The sequence below is a fragment of the Corythoichthys intestinalis genome, chromosome 6 (assembly GCF_030265065.1).
Source record: "Corythoichthys intestinalis isolate RoL2023-P3 chromosome 6, ASM3026506v1, whole genome shotgun sequence".
Classification (NCBI taxonomy): Eukaryota; Metazoa; Chordata; class Actinopteri; order Syngnathiformes; family Syngnathidae; genus Corythoichthys; species Corythoichthys intestinalis.
This window is the reverse complement of record NC_080400.1, coordinates 17,996,689-18,009,505: the sequence shown is the minus strand read 5'-3', so window position 1 is coordinate 18,009,505 and position 12,817 is coordinate 17,996,689. Positions and strand designations below refer to the sequence as shown.

The 12,817-nt window shown below is 38.7% G+C and overlaps 1 protein-coding gene across 1 annotated transcript in view; it reads left to right on the top strand.

Moving 5' to 3' along the window:
- Positions 1-12,817, top strand: part of LOC130917923 (S-adenosyl-L-methionine-dependent tRNA 4-demethylwyosine synthase TYW1-like) — a 105,008-nt gene that overhangs the window by 52,919 nt on the left and 39,272 nt on the right. The window contains exon 14 of the mRNA XM_057839703.1: positions 2,963-3,073. Coding sequence (XP_057695686.1) covers positions 2,963-3,073 — 111 coding nt within the window. The remainder of the gene's footprint in view (positions 1-2,962; positions 3,074-12,817) is intronic.

Sequence of the window (12,817 nt, the reverse complement as noted above, 5' to 3'; positions counted from 1 at the left end):
GGAGACTAGAATATAATGAAACAAATGCCAGTTTTCGTCTGACGAGACGACAACGAAACGAAAATGCGACAGTTTCGGTCATGTTCACAATGCGTGACATTTTCATATTGTATGTGGTGGAGTTTGACAGCTTGCAACGTAGCAGTGTTTAGGTTGTGTCACTCATGTGAGATGTGCTGATGCTCTGCTTCACTCTCCTCACCGGAGTTTAGAATGTGTTTCAAGCTAGGCTGCGGTCCAATTTGCTTGTTTGACAACACATAGTAAGATTTGTTTTCTTCTCTTGGCAAGAAAGAATATGCAATGTTGTTTTAGCCTTTAAAGGTCTGTGCTGAGTGATCATCACACACAAATGTAACTTGTCAGGTTAGCATAGCATTCGCATTATCATTAATGGTAACTTTAGCGTGGCGGGCATCCTTTTAAACGCTCAGACACCTTTTTTAAACATACCGTTCGTTGCTTCTTGGTGGGTTCAATAGAAAATAATGTACTGCTTTTCCTGCTGAGTGGGTGTTATCACAAAGTGGGCGTTGTCCTTGTAGACGCTACAAAACGTCTGTCTATGTTCATTCGAAATTGTTGGAAACTTTTATTTCCTTTTTGGACTAAAACTTGAATTTTACAGACGAAAATATTTTAGTATGGTCACTTTTTAATATTGGCACGTATATATATATATATATTTTATTTTTTTTTTACAAAAATGATTGTAATTGTTAGTAAATATAATCAATAAAATCAACAAATGGTTGCTTGTTGAATTTTTTTATTTTGAATTTTTGGATTTTTTTATTTTGAATTTTATTTTATTGAATATATCCTGCTCTGCACTTTTTTTTATTGGACCAATGTGTCAGACTAGCAGCTCATGGGCCATGTGGCCCTCAAGTTATGTGCATTGACGTCTTGCTACTTGCTAAAGTAGGTTTTGAAGGAGATAGTACCATGTCTCATAGGCACCGTATAACTGTTTGCATTATTCACATTTGTATTTGTGTTATACAGATTTGTTATAATAAAGTTTAAGGAAACAAGTAGACTATACTCCATGCCGTTTGGCACAGTAGCGGGCTGGCTTATCAGCCCTCACCTGCTAAGCAAAGCCAAGACACCCCGGCCTACCAAAGCAACACCCGAGAACAAAAAGAACTAAGTTTGATAGCTCGTTGGCTGTCAGACATCAAGGCAGGCCCAACCTCTCACCTCAGTTGCCTCATCAACCATGACCCAGCAATGGTGACACACAAACTAAACAGAAGATTATCCTAAACACATGTCAACCTGAATAAATTGGCAACTTGTGCTTCGAAGCATTTTTCCAGCTTTCAAAATGAAGTCAATACAAGGGGTTAAGACTAAGGTGAATGGCAGAGTTGGGCCTTTTGGCCGGGTTGTTGAGTTCCGCCGGCCCGGGTCGTTGAAACTGCACCAGCGCGGGTCTGGCTGGCGCGATTCCGGCAATCTGGCTCAAAGGTCAGATTCCTTCAGTTTGTAATAACGTTTTTGTAGTCTTCAACGACAGATCAAGGACAGCAGTTATCAAATATATGATTTTTTAAAAATTTTATTTAAATAATAAAGTATAAAGAGAATACTTACTGTTTCCCCCCTTTTTTTAAATAAAAGAAAAAAACATGTATTTTTCGGACTATAAAGCCCAGTTTTTTTTTCATAGTTTGGTGCGACTTATACTCTGGAGCAACTTATGTGTGAAATTATGAAGGCATTATTATATCATTTCACATGTTATTTTGGTGTTTTGGAGTGACACTGATAGTTTGGTAAACTTTTTAGCATTTTCTTTATGCTATAGTTATCTGAATAACTCTTAATAGCTATGTTACGTTAACATACCGGCCATGTCGCATTTTGTTGTTCATGCATCATGTTACATAATCATACTGTGCACTTATTCAGCATGTTGTTCTCTATTGTATTTTTATTTTGAATTGAATTTCAAGATGACATATCTGTTTTATTTGTTGTATTTTATCAAGTATATTTCCCCCAAAAATGCGACGTACACTCAGTGCGACTCATGTTTTTTTTTTTTTTTTTTTCCCCACCTCTTCATTGCGCATTTTTGGGCTGGTGCGACTTATACTCAGGTACGACTTATAGTCCGAAAATACGGTATTTTTACACAAAAAAAAAGTATAAACAAAAATGAACGCGACAAATAAAATTTAAAAATTACTGTATTGGCCCGAATATAAGACGGTGTTTTTTTTTTGCATTGAAATTAGATTGAAAAAGAGGGGGTCGTCTTATATTCGCGGTCTAGACATTATACCCATTCACGACACTAGATGACGCCAGATATAATTGAAGCGATGTTCTGTTATGACAGATCCCAGCTACTCTCCCCATTCACGACGCTAGATGGCGCCAGATATCTTTGAAGCGATGTTCTGTCATGATAATGATAGATCTCAGCTACTCTTTTTAGTTTAACCAGTTTGCATTATTTTATTGCAATGTTTTTCCTTATTCAGATTTTTTTCAAGACTACAGTTAGACTTCACTTTGATTTTATTGCAATTTTGTTGTTTTATCACAATAGATTGGTTTATTTACATTTAAAAAAACCAGAAGCCATTCATTTACGAATGTGATTGCACTTTAGTTTACATATTTAAATGTTCAGATATTAAGATTCGAATGCGGCAAAAAACATACTTTTCTCTCAAATATATTGTTATAATTTGTTTCAGATGTACTGTAATTATTTTCTGTATAAAAATTAATTCGATGTTCAAAAAGTCTTTTTTCAAACTTGAGTCTTGAAAAAGAGGCGGTCGTCTTATAATCAGGGCCGTCTTATATTCGGGCCAATACGGTAAAACAAATACATAAATAAGTAAGTTACCCTCCCTGTCAAAATGGATTGGACCTCTCGCGCTGTCAATGGCAGCCAATGAGTTAATGATGTATCATTCCTTATGTCCTTATGGTGCAGAAGCAGAGGACTGTCTACCGCCTGACGCTGGTGAAGGCATGGAACGTTGAGGAGATGACTGCCTACTCTGAGCTCATTGCTTTAGGCCAGCCTGACTTTGTTGAGGTCAAGGTAGGATGCGATTTTGTGTCATTTTTCTTGTGTTCTGTTTTATTGGCGTGCATCCACATGGCTCGCATCTTGAGAGACATCCAGACAGCAAATCCTCATTTCTCTTTTGATAATGCGTGTGAATGCCAAGAGCGCTGGAGGCCGGCTCAAGCAAACTGGCTGGCATGATTGCCACGTGGCGTCTGTGCTTGCTTTGAAGTTTAACAACCAGACGACTGCGAGCAAAAATGCACATTTTATCTGATAGCTTGGTACTCAAAGGGAAGGACAACAGCTAGTATAAATGACCTACATGTAAAAGATGGTTGCTGTACGTATTTAACAGTAAAGATACGGTTTGTAATATTTTGTTCTTATACATTTGTTCTAGCACAGATTTTTCTAATATTGTAGTTTTTGTATTTTTTATATAAGGTTTTAGTTCTACAATGCTGTAATTTGTAAATTTGTGTGTACTACTGATTGTATTTTTTTTTTTTTTTTGGTCATCTTCATACACAGTCTGTGCTCAAACTCAAAATCTTTGAAACAACAGAACTGAACTTGAGTCCAAATTGAAATCGCAACTTGTTGTATTCCGAGTCTAAAAGACCCGCTCAAACCTTATCTTGTCAAGTATTAGGATTCCTTTTTAGTGCAGCCAAAAAGACATGAAGGCTTTATTATTTAACAACGTGTGCATCCTTTAGCATGCGAGTCTATTTATTTTTGCAAAAGCGGATGAATAATTGACTTAGTGTGGGACTGTGACACGTGTCCTCATCAGACAGCGTTTGTCCTCTTGTCATCTCAGGCTGGATTTCACGGGATGCCATTGGCATTTTGCTGATTTCAAGTGCTACAATTTAAAGGAAAAGACGATTGACATGTGCACGGTCACAGTGGAAAGAATCTTATTTAATACATTGAAAAAACATAATTTAATTTTCCTGATGCGTAGTAGTGAAGAAAATAGACAAAAAATGCCAATATTTGTGGTCATCGTAAGTGGTGGCAGCCATTGTATTGGATACAAATGGATTGGACGTCTATCGCCGTCACTGTTGTCTATCAGCGTCAATGACAGTGAAACATGGTTATTCACTGCCAGGCCTTACAGTTTCAAAGGAATGGACCTCTATTGCTGTGTAGAAGTTGAAATTTGGCAGTGCAATTTGTTCAGCACAGAAAAACCTGGTTGAATCTACAGTGAGATAGTGAAGAACAGAGTTGCTTGTCCCATGGGTTAGATGTAGAGCTGTCCCGACTAGTCGACATAGTCGACGTCATCGATGACATAAATCCGTCGACCAGCACAACATCCCGTCGACGGTTAATGAAGGGTTAAAAAAATATATGCGTGGAAAGTTAGAATGTCGGATGCTGTGTTTGCAAGCGGGGAAAGCGGCACAAAGCCAAAAAAAAGCGCACCAGAGTGTCCAAAACATTGCCTTATTTCAAAGAAACAAAGGAGAGTACACTCTTCTGTCCTGTCTCTTCGATGCCAAGCTTGGCTGCACGTCGGCCGTGAATAAACACCTCAAGCGCCTTCACGCAGTTTGTAATTTTTTTTCTTTCATTTTTTGTACACCAGAGGGTGCTGTCGCCTTACTAAATAATAATGTTTCATTGACAATGGGCCTATAAGTGCTATTAGTATTGTTCTTAATGCTAATTGAAAGGTTTATTTCATGTTATGGTTTATTTTATGGTATAGAAAATTATATAAGGTTAAAAGGTCATAAATATATACAGTATATACAGTAATTGCACTCAAGGGAGAGATTGTCAATGATAAGGTAATAAATTAAGGTAAAGGCAATTCATATAGGCAATTCATTGATATATAAATAAGGTTTAAAAGGAAAAAGGTGAAAAGTTTTTGTTAATTTCTAATTGTGTTGCTTTATTTGTGTGCACCGTAGCTCGTAAGAAACAGTGTGTTTACATCAAGGATGGAATAAAAGTTGTAAACCATCAGTTTAAGAGACCATCTTTTCAATCGGGATGCTACACTAGTTAATTCTATCAGCATTTGAACTCATTGTTTATTTGTGATTTATTATTGTTATTTACGTGTTTATTTGTACTTTAATAAATAATTTGAGTGTTCCAATATGTTTTTTGTGAATTGATAAGCGTCAACAAAAATTTCATTGCTAAATTGGTAAAAAAATAAAAAAAATAAATAATTAAATTATTAGATTAGTCGACTAATCGTAAAAATAGTCGGCTGACTAATCGGGAGAAAATTAGTCGTTTGGGACAGCCCTAGTTAGATGTCACACTTGTTATAACTCAGCCGTTAGAGGGCGGTCAGTATTGAAATAATCGGCACTGTGCCCAAAAAAAAAACCACACACATTAGTTTTAATGTAGCGTTTCACATCACTTTGAGGTAAGATGAATTTACCTTCTTTAGGGTTCATTTCAAAATATTAAGGTCTTCACTATTCTTTTATGAGCTTTTAAACAGCAGGTTTCTAGTTATAAAAGTGTTACTTGAAAAGCATGAGAACCAGTGTTGTTTTCGTCAACGATGACGATAACAAAAACATTTGGTCGATGAACAATTTTTTTTCATGACGATGACGAGCTAAAAACGTGTCGTGGGAGACTAAAATATAACGAGACAAATGCCAGATGAAAATTCGCTAGTTTCCGTCATAGGTTCACAATGTCTGACATTTCCTTATCTTATATGATGTTAACATGCATTGTAGCTATGTTGGGTTGTGTCATTCATGTGACGTGCTCCGCCCGACTCACTTGCCTACTCACCGGTCCCCTCTGGAGGCTCCGGACTTGTCATTTGTGAAACACATGTCAGGTGCTGCTTGGTAAATTTTTTTTTCTCATCTTGGCTAGATATGCCTTGTTGCTTTAGCCTTTAAAGGTCTGTGCTGAGTGATCATCACACACTAAATGTAACTTGCAGTGTTAGCATATTATTCGTGTTAGCATTTATCATCGTGAGTGTCATCTTAAACTCTTGGAAAACTTTTTACAGACAGTTCTTGGCATCCAGGTGAGTTTAATTAATTGAAATAATCTACTGTTTTCCGGCTGAGTGTGTATTATCACGAAGATGGTGATGTCCTTGTACACTCTAAAATTATTTGTTCGTCTGTCAATGTTCATTCAAAATAGTTGGAAACATTTCATTTATTTTGTCATGGACTAAAACTGAATTTCACAGACGAAACCATTTTGAGGAATTGTCCATTAAAACATTTTCTGAGTTTTCGTTGACTAAAACTAGACGAAGGTGAGTACATTTTGAAAGCCTACAGTGCTGGCTAAAAGTATTGGCACCCCTGCAATTCTGTCTGATAATGCTCAATCTCCCAGAAAATGATTGCAATTACAAATGCTTTGGTAGTAATATCTTCATTTATTTTGGTTGCAATGAAAAAACACAAAAAAGAATGGGGGAAAAATTACATTATTATCATTTTACTCAAAACTCCAAAAATGGGCCCGAAAAAAGTATTGGCACCCTCAGCCTAATACTTGGTAGCTCAACCTTTAGACAAAATAACTGCGAACAACCGCTTCCGGTATCCATCAGTGAGATTCTTACAATGCTCTGCTGGAATTTTAGAAAATTCTTCTTTGGCCAACTGCTCCAGGTCTCTGAGATTTGAAGGGTGGCTTCTCCAAACTGTTATTTTCAGATCACGCCACAGGTGTTCTATGGGATTCAGATCTGGGCTCATTGCTGGCCACTTTAGACATCTCCAGTGCTTTCGACCCATGACCTCTGAGGGAGAGCCAGCTTTCTTACACTGGGCCCTACATTATGCTGCAAAATTTGTTGGTAGTCTGCAGACTTCATAATACCATACACACCGTCATGTAGTCCAGTGCCAGAGGCAGCAAAGCAACCCAAAATTATCAGTGAACCTCCGCCATGTTTGACTGTGGGGACTGTGTTCTTTTTTTTTTGAAGGCCTCGTGTTTTTTCCTTGTAAACTCTATGTTGATGCCTTTTCCCAAAAAGCTATACTTTTGTCTCATCTGACCATAGAACTTTCTTCCAAAACGTTTTTGGCTTTCTCAGGTAAGTTTTGGCAAACTCCAGCCTGGCTTTTTTATGTCTCTGGGTCAGAAGTGGGGTCTTCCTGGGTATCCTACCATAGAGTCCCTTTTCATTCAGACGCCGACGGATAGTATGGGTTGACACTGTTGTACCCTCGGACTGCGGGACAGTTTGAACTTGTTTGGATGTTAGTGGAGGTTCTTTATCCACCGTCCGGACAATCTTTTGTTGAAATCTCTCGTCAATTTTTCTTTTCTGTCCACATCTAGGGAGGTTAGCCACAGTGCCATTGGCTTTACATTTATTGATGATGCTGCACACGGTAGACACAGGAACATTCAGATTTTTGGAGATGGACATGTAGCCTTGAGATTGCCCATGCATCCTCAAAATGTTGCTTCTCAAGTCCTCAGACAGTTCTTTGGTCTTCTTTCTTTTCTCCGTGCTCAATGTGGTACACACACATGGACACAAGACAGAGCTTGAGTCAACTTTAATCCATTTTAACTGGCTGCAAGTGTGATTTAGTTATTGCCACCGCCCTGTAATGTCCCACAGGTGCTGTTAATTACACATACTAGAGAAGCATCACAAGTTTTTCAAAGGGTGCCAATACTTTTGTCTTGCCCTTTCTGGGGGGTTTTGTGTAAAATGATGATGATTTATGGATTTATTTTTATTCTCTTTTGTGTTTTTCATTGCAAGCAAAATCAATGAAGATATTACTATCGTGTAAAGCGCTTTGAGCGCCTTGAAAGGTGGAAAAGCGCTGTATAACACCTTTTACCAAAGCATTTGTAATTGCAATCATTTTCTGGTAGAAATTGAGCAGTAACTGACAGAATTACAGGGGTGTCAGTACTTTTGGCCAGCACTGCAATAAGTATTTTCGTCCAAAAGACTAAGACTAAGATGAAAAATAAACGAGCTGCCAAAAACAACACTGATGAGAACAAAGCTACAGTTTTGATTTAAAACTACTAGCTAACCAGTTACTTAGCTGTTAGCTGTTAGTTAAACTTTGTCACGTCAACAGTTCAAAGGATTCAAATGATTTTTATAGTCACTGTACGGGACAGAGTGAAATCGTTTCCAGCAGCTGTCATTTGTGTGCATCAAATAAATAGAATTAAAAAGAACTTGACAATAAAATATAATTGAAGGCACTAAAACACAACAGTGGGCAGTGTTATGTGCAAACAGCGTTCACACCAACTGTGCATATTTGGAGAGCACTCTGTTTCAGACAGTGTGTTGATGTTCAGTTCTGGACTCAAATTAATTGTTGTTTAATACCTCTAAATCTTTTTGTTGTTGTTTTGAAGCAACATTGAAAGCCTGTTCTTTTTTTTTTTCTTGTAAACCTGTTCTGATTTGATAGCAATGTTTTAGTATTACTATTCCTTGTTTGAAAAGAATGTAAAATCCAAGCCAATATGTTAAATAACTAAGATGTTTTAATGGGAAGATATTCATGAAATAGTAAAAATTGTGACAACCAACCCCATTACATCTACACATGAAAGGTAACAAACCAGCTGAAATAGTCACAAAGCACCGAGATCTGAGGGTTGAATAAACCATCAAATTGGGAAATGATGTTTTAATTCCAACTAAGTGGGTCCCTCAAAACAGCCACATTGAAAAAACGTTGCGTTATTCCCCAAGCGAAAGAGAACGGCAGGCTCATTGTTAGCATTCACGAGGCAGGCTCTCCTGGGAACGCGTCCTCTTTTCCTCTCTCATTCATAATCAAGTGCACACCGCCGCCTTCCACCAACCTATTACTTTACCAAGGGTGAGCCCAGAGTCCGTCAGCTGTAATTAGGTGGCAGACGGACCCCCATATGATGATGGAGGATGCGAGCGAACGGTCGCCTCACACGTGTGACCAAATCCAGTTAATAATTCAACGTGGCAGAACGCTCCAGTTTCATTTTTCTTCAGGGTTTTTGTTTTCGCGCCAGTGGCACCACCAGAACATTTTTATAGGGGTGTCAAAATGGTGACTCTTCAAATTTTGGGGTGGCACACCAAATCTAAAAACTACAGTGGGGAGAACAAGTATTTGATACACTGCCGATTTTGCTGGTTTTCCCACTTTCGCCATGTAGAGGTCTGTAATTTGTATCATAAGTTCTCTTCAACTGTGAGGGACGGAATCTAATACAAAAATCCAGAAAATCACATTGTATAATTTTTAAATAATAAATTTCTATTTAACTGCATGAAATAAGTATTTGATACATTACCAACTAGTAAATATTTCGGCTCCTAGTTCTTTTTTAAGAACCCCTCCTGTTCTCCACTCATTACTGGAAGTAACTGCACCTGTTTGAACTTGTTACCTGTATAAAAGACACCTGTTCACATGCTCAAACAAACAAACTCCAACCTCTCCACAATGGCCAAGACCAAAAAGCTGTGTAAGGACATCAGGGATAAAATAATAGACCTGCACAAGGCTGGGATGGGCTACAGGAAAATAAGCAAGCAGCTTGGTGAGAAGGTAACAACTGTTGGAGCGATTATTAGAAAATGCAAAAAGTTCAAGTTGACGAGCAATCTGCCTCGTTTTGGGGCTTCATGCAAGATCTCACCTCGTGGGGCATCACTGATCATGAGGAAGGTGAGGGGTCAGCTCAGAACTACACGGCAGGACCTGGTCAATGACCTGAAGAGAGCTGGAACCACAGTCTAGAAGAAAACCATCGGAAACACATTACGTCATCATGGATTCAAATCCTACAGCGCACGCAAGGTCCCGCTGCTGAAGCCAGTGCATGTCCAGACACGTCTGAAGTTTGTCACTGACCATCTGGATGATCCAGAGGAGCGATGGGAGAAGGTCATGTGGTCGGATGAGACCAAAATTGAACTTTTTGGTCTAAACTCGGCTCGTCGTGTTTGGAGGAAAAAGAAGGATGAGTTCAACCCCAAGAACACCATCCCAACCGTGAAACATGGAGGAGGAAACATCATTTTTTTGGGGCTGCTTCTCTGCCAAGGGTACAGGACGACTGCACCGTATTGAGGGGAGGATGGATGGGGCTATGTATCGCCAGATCTTGGCTGACAACCTCCTTCCTTCAGTGAGAGCCCTGAAGATGGGTCGTGGCTGGGTCTTCCAGCATGACAACGACCCAAAGCACACAGCCAAGGCAACTAAAGAGTGGCTCCATAAGAAGCATCTTAAGGTCCTTAAGTGGCCTAGCCAGCCACCAGATCTGAACCCGATAGTAAATCTATGGAGGGAGGTGAAAGTCTGTGTTGCCCGGCAGCAGCCCCGAAACCTGAATGCTCTGGAGAAGATCTGCATGGAGGAGTGGGCCAAAATCCCGACTGCAGTGTGTGCAAACCTCGTCAAGGACTACAGGAAACGTTTGGTATCTGTAATAGCAAACAAAGGTTTCTGTACCAAATATTAAGTTGGATTTTTGTGATGTATCAAATACTTATTTCATGCAATTAAATGCAAATTTATTATTTAAAAATCATACGTGATTTTTCTGTTTTTTTTTGTATTAGATTCCGTCCCTCACTGTTGAAGAGAACTTATGATACAAATTACAGACCTCTACATGCTTTACAAGTGGGAAAACCAGCAAAATCGGCAGTGTATCAAATACTTGTTCTCCCCACTGTATAATTTCAGTATATTATACTGTTGTAGTAAACCAAACAGTAGAAACCTATACAGTGGTATGATAAAGTAGCTGAAACTTTTGGATTTTCTCACATGTCTGCATAAAATCACCATCAAATGTGATCCGATCTTTGTCAAAATCACACAGATGAAAAAACAAGGCCTGCTTTTAACTAAAACCACCCAAACATTTATAGGTTTTCATATTTTAATAAGGATAGTATGCAGACAATGACATAAGGGGGAAAAATAAGTAAGTGAATCAGACATTTAATATTTTGTGGGCCCCCCTTTGGCAGCAATTACATCAACCAGACGCTTCCTGTAGCTGCAGATCAGTCTGGCACATCGATCAGGACTAATCTTGGCCCATTCTTTTCTACAAAACTACTGTAGTTCAGTCAGATTTCTGGGATGTCTGGCATCAAGTCTGGACTTTGACTTGGCCACTCCAGAATGTGCATTTTGTTCTTCTGAAACCATTCTGAAGTTGATTTACGTCTGTGTTTTGGATCATTGTTTTCTTGCAGCATCCATCCTCTTTTTAGGTTGAACTGTTTTTAACAAACGCACAGCGTCCACACTGTTTAAAGGACTGTTAAGATGTGCGTATGAATGAAAAGCAAGACGTATCATAACCAGTGATAAGAAGCTAATTGTGAACAGAATTTAAGCGCGTACACTGCTGGCCAAAAGTATTGGCACCCCTGCCATTCTGTCAGATATTGCTCAATTTCTCCCAGAAAATGATTGCAATTACAAAAACTTTGGTAGTAATATCTTCATTTATTTTGCTAGCAATAAAAAACACAAAAGAGAATGGGGGGGGGGGGGGGGGGGGTTAAATCATTGTCATTTTATAAAAAAAACTCCAAAAATGGGCCGAACAAAAGTATTGGCACTAGGGGTGTGCCATCTTAGGCACCCCACGATTCGATTCGATTACGATTCAGGGTGCTCCGATTGGATTTTTGAACGATGATCGCGGTTATTGCGACTATCGCGGTATCGCGATTAACGATACATCGTACAGTACTGATTACTAAAATAGCCAAGCAAATTTATGTCCATTATTTATTTAAAACATTCTTATGATTTCTCAGGAAAGATTGAAACATGCCCATACAACAAAAAGCTGCCCTTAAGCTTCCTTTTTATTTATTTTTTACAAGAAAGTGCAAAAACCTTAACCATTTTAAAGGGAGTACTTATTTCTCTCAACAATACAATAAAATTTACACTGGTGGAATGAATTCCACATTTTGTGGACACAAACAAAGTCTCTTTAGAAAAAAGACTTCTTTTAACCAATATACTTTGTTTTCACAGTTTTACAGGTGGAAATCACAACTGCTCTTGACCTGTTACAGCTCGCGCACTTCACTCCCTCTTTCTCCCGCAACAGCAGATTTCTATACTATTTCGCATGTTTGTAGTGTTACCGCTGTACTTAACCATGGTTTTACACGTTTGCATATGAAATACACGTTAGCGAATTAGCTAATTACCTTAGCGCTCGGCGCTAACTATTAACATCTCAAAAACAACAACAATAAAGGCTACACAGTACAAGAGGGTTCGTGTACTCACCTCTTATAGACACACACAGGTCTTAGCAACACACTCAGGGCATTTTTCAATTGAAATGCCTTAAAACAACTGATGGACAGAGGGAAAGACAAGGAGCAACGAATTATCTGTCTTCCCTTCTCGCTCTAAAAAATTACTTGCACACATTCTTTGCCTGCCTGTGTTATACACAAACTTATTTTCCATTCTTTTAAAAAAGAGTAAATCTCCCAGAAACTGGGAGCATCCATCTTAACGTTGTGCGTGAGTTCGTTAACGGTGTCCGGGCAGCAGACGTGTCTTGAATTTCGTTTGGCACCGAGCGGCTGTCATAATGTTATGAGTGAAAATCATCGTTTATGAACCTTTATGAATCGTAATCGAATCGTCACGTGTCGAATCGCGATGCATGTAATAATCGATTTTTTTTAACTCCTCTCATTGGCACCCTTTGAAAAATCATGCTTCTCTAATTTGTGTGATTAACAGCACCTGTTACTTACCTGTG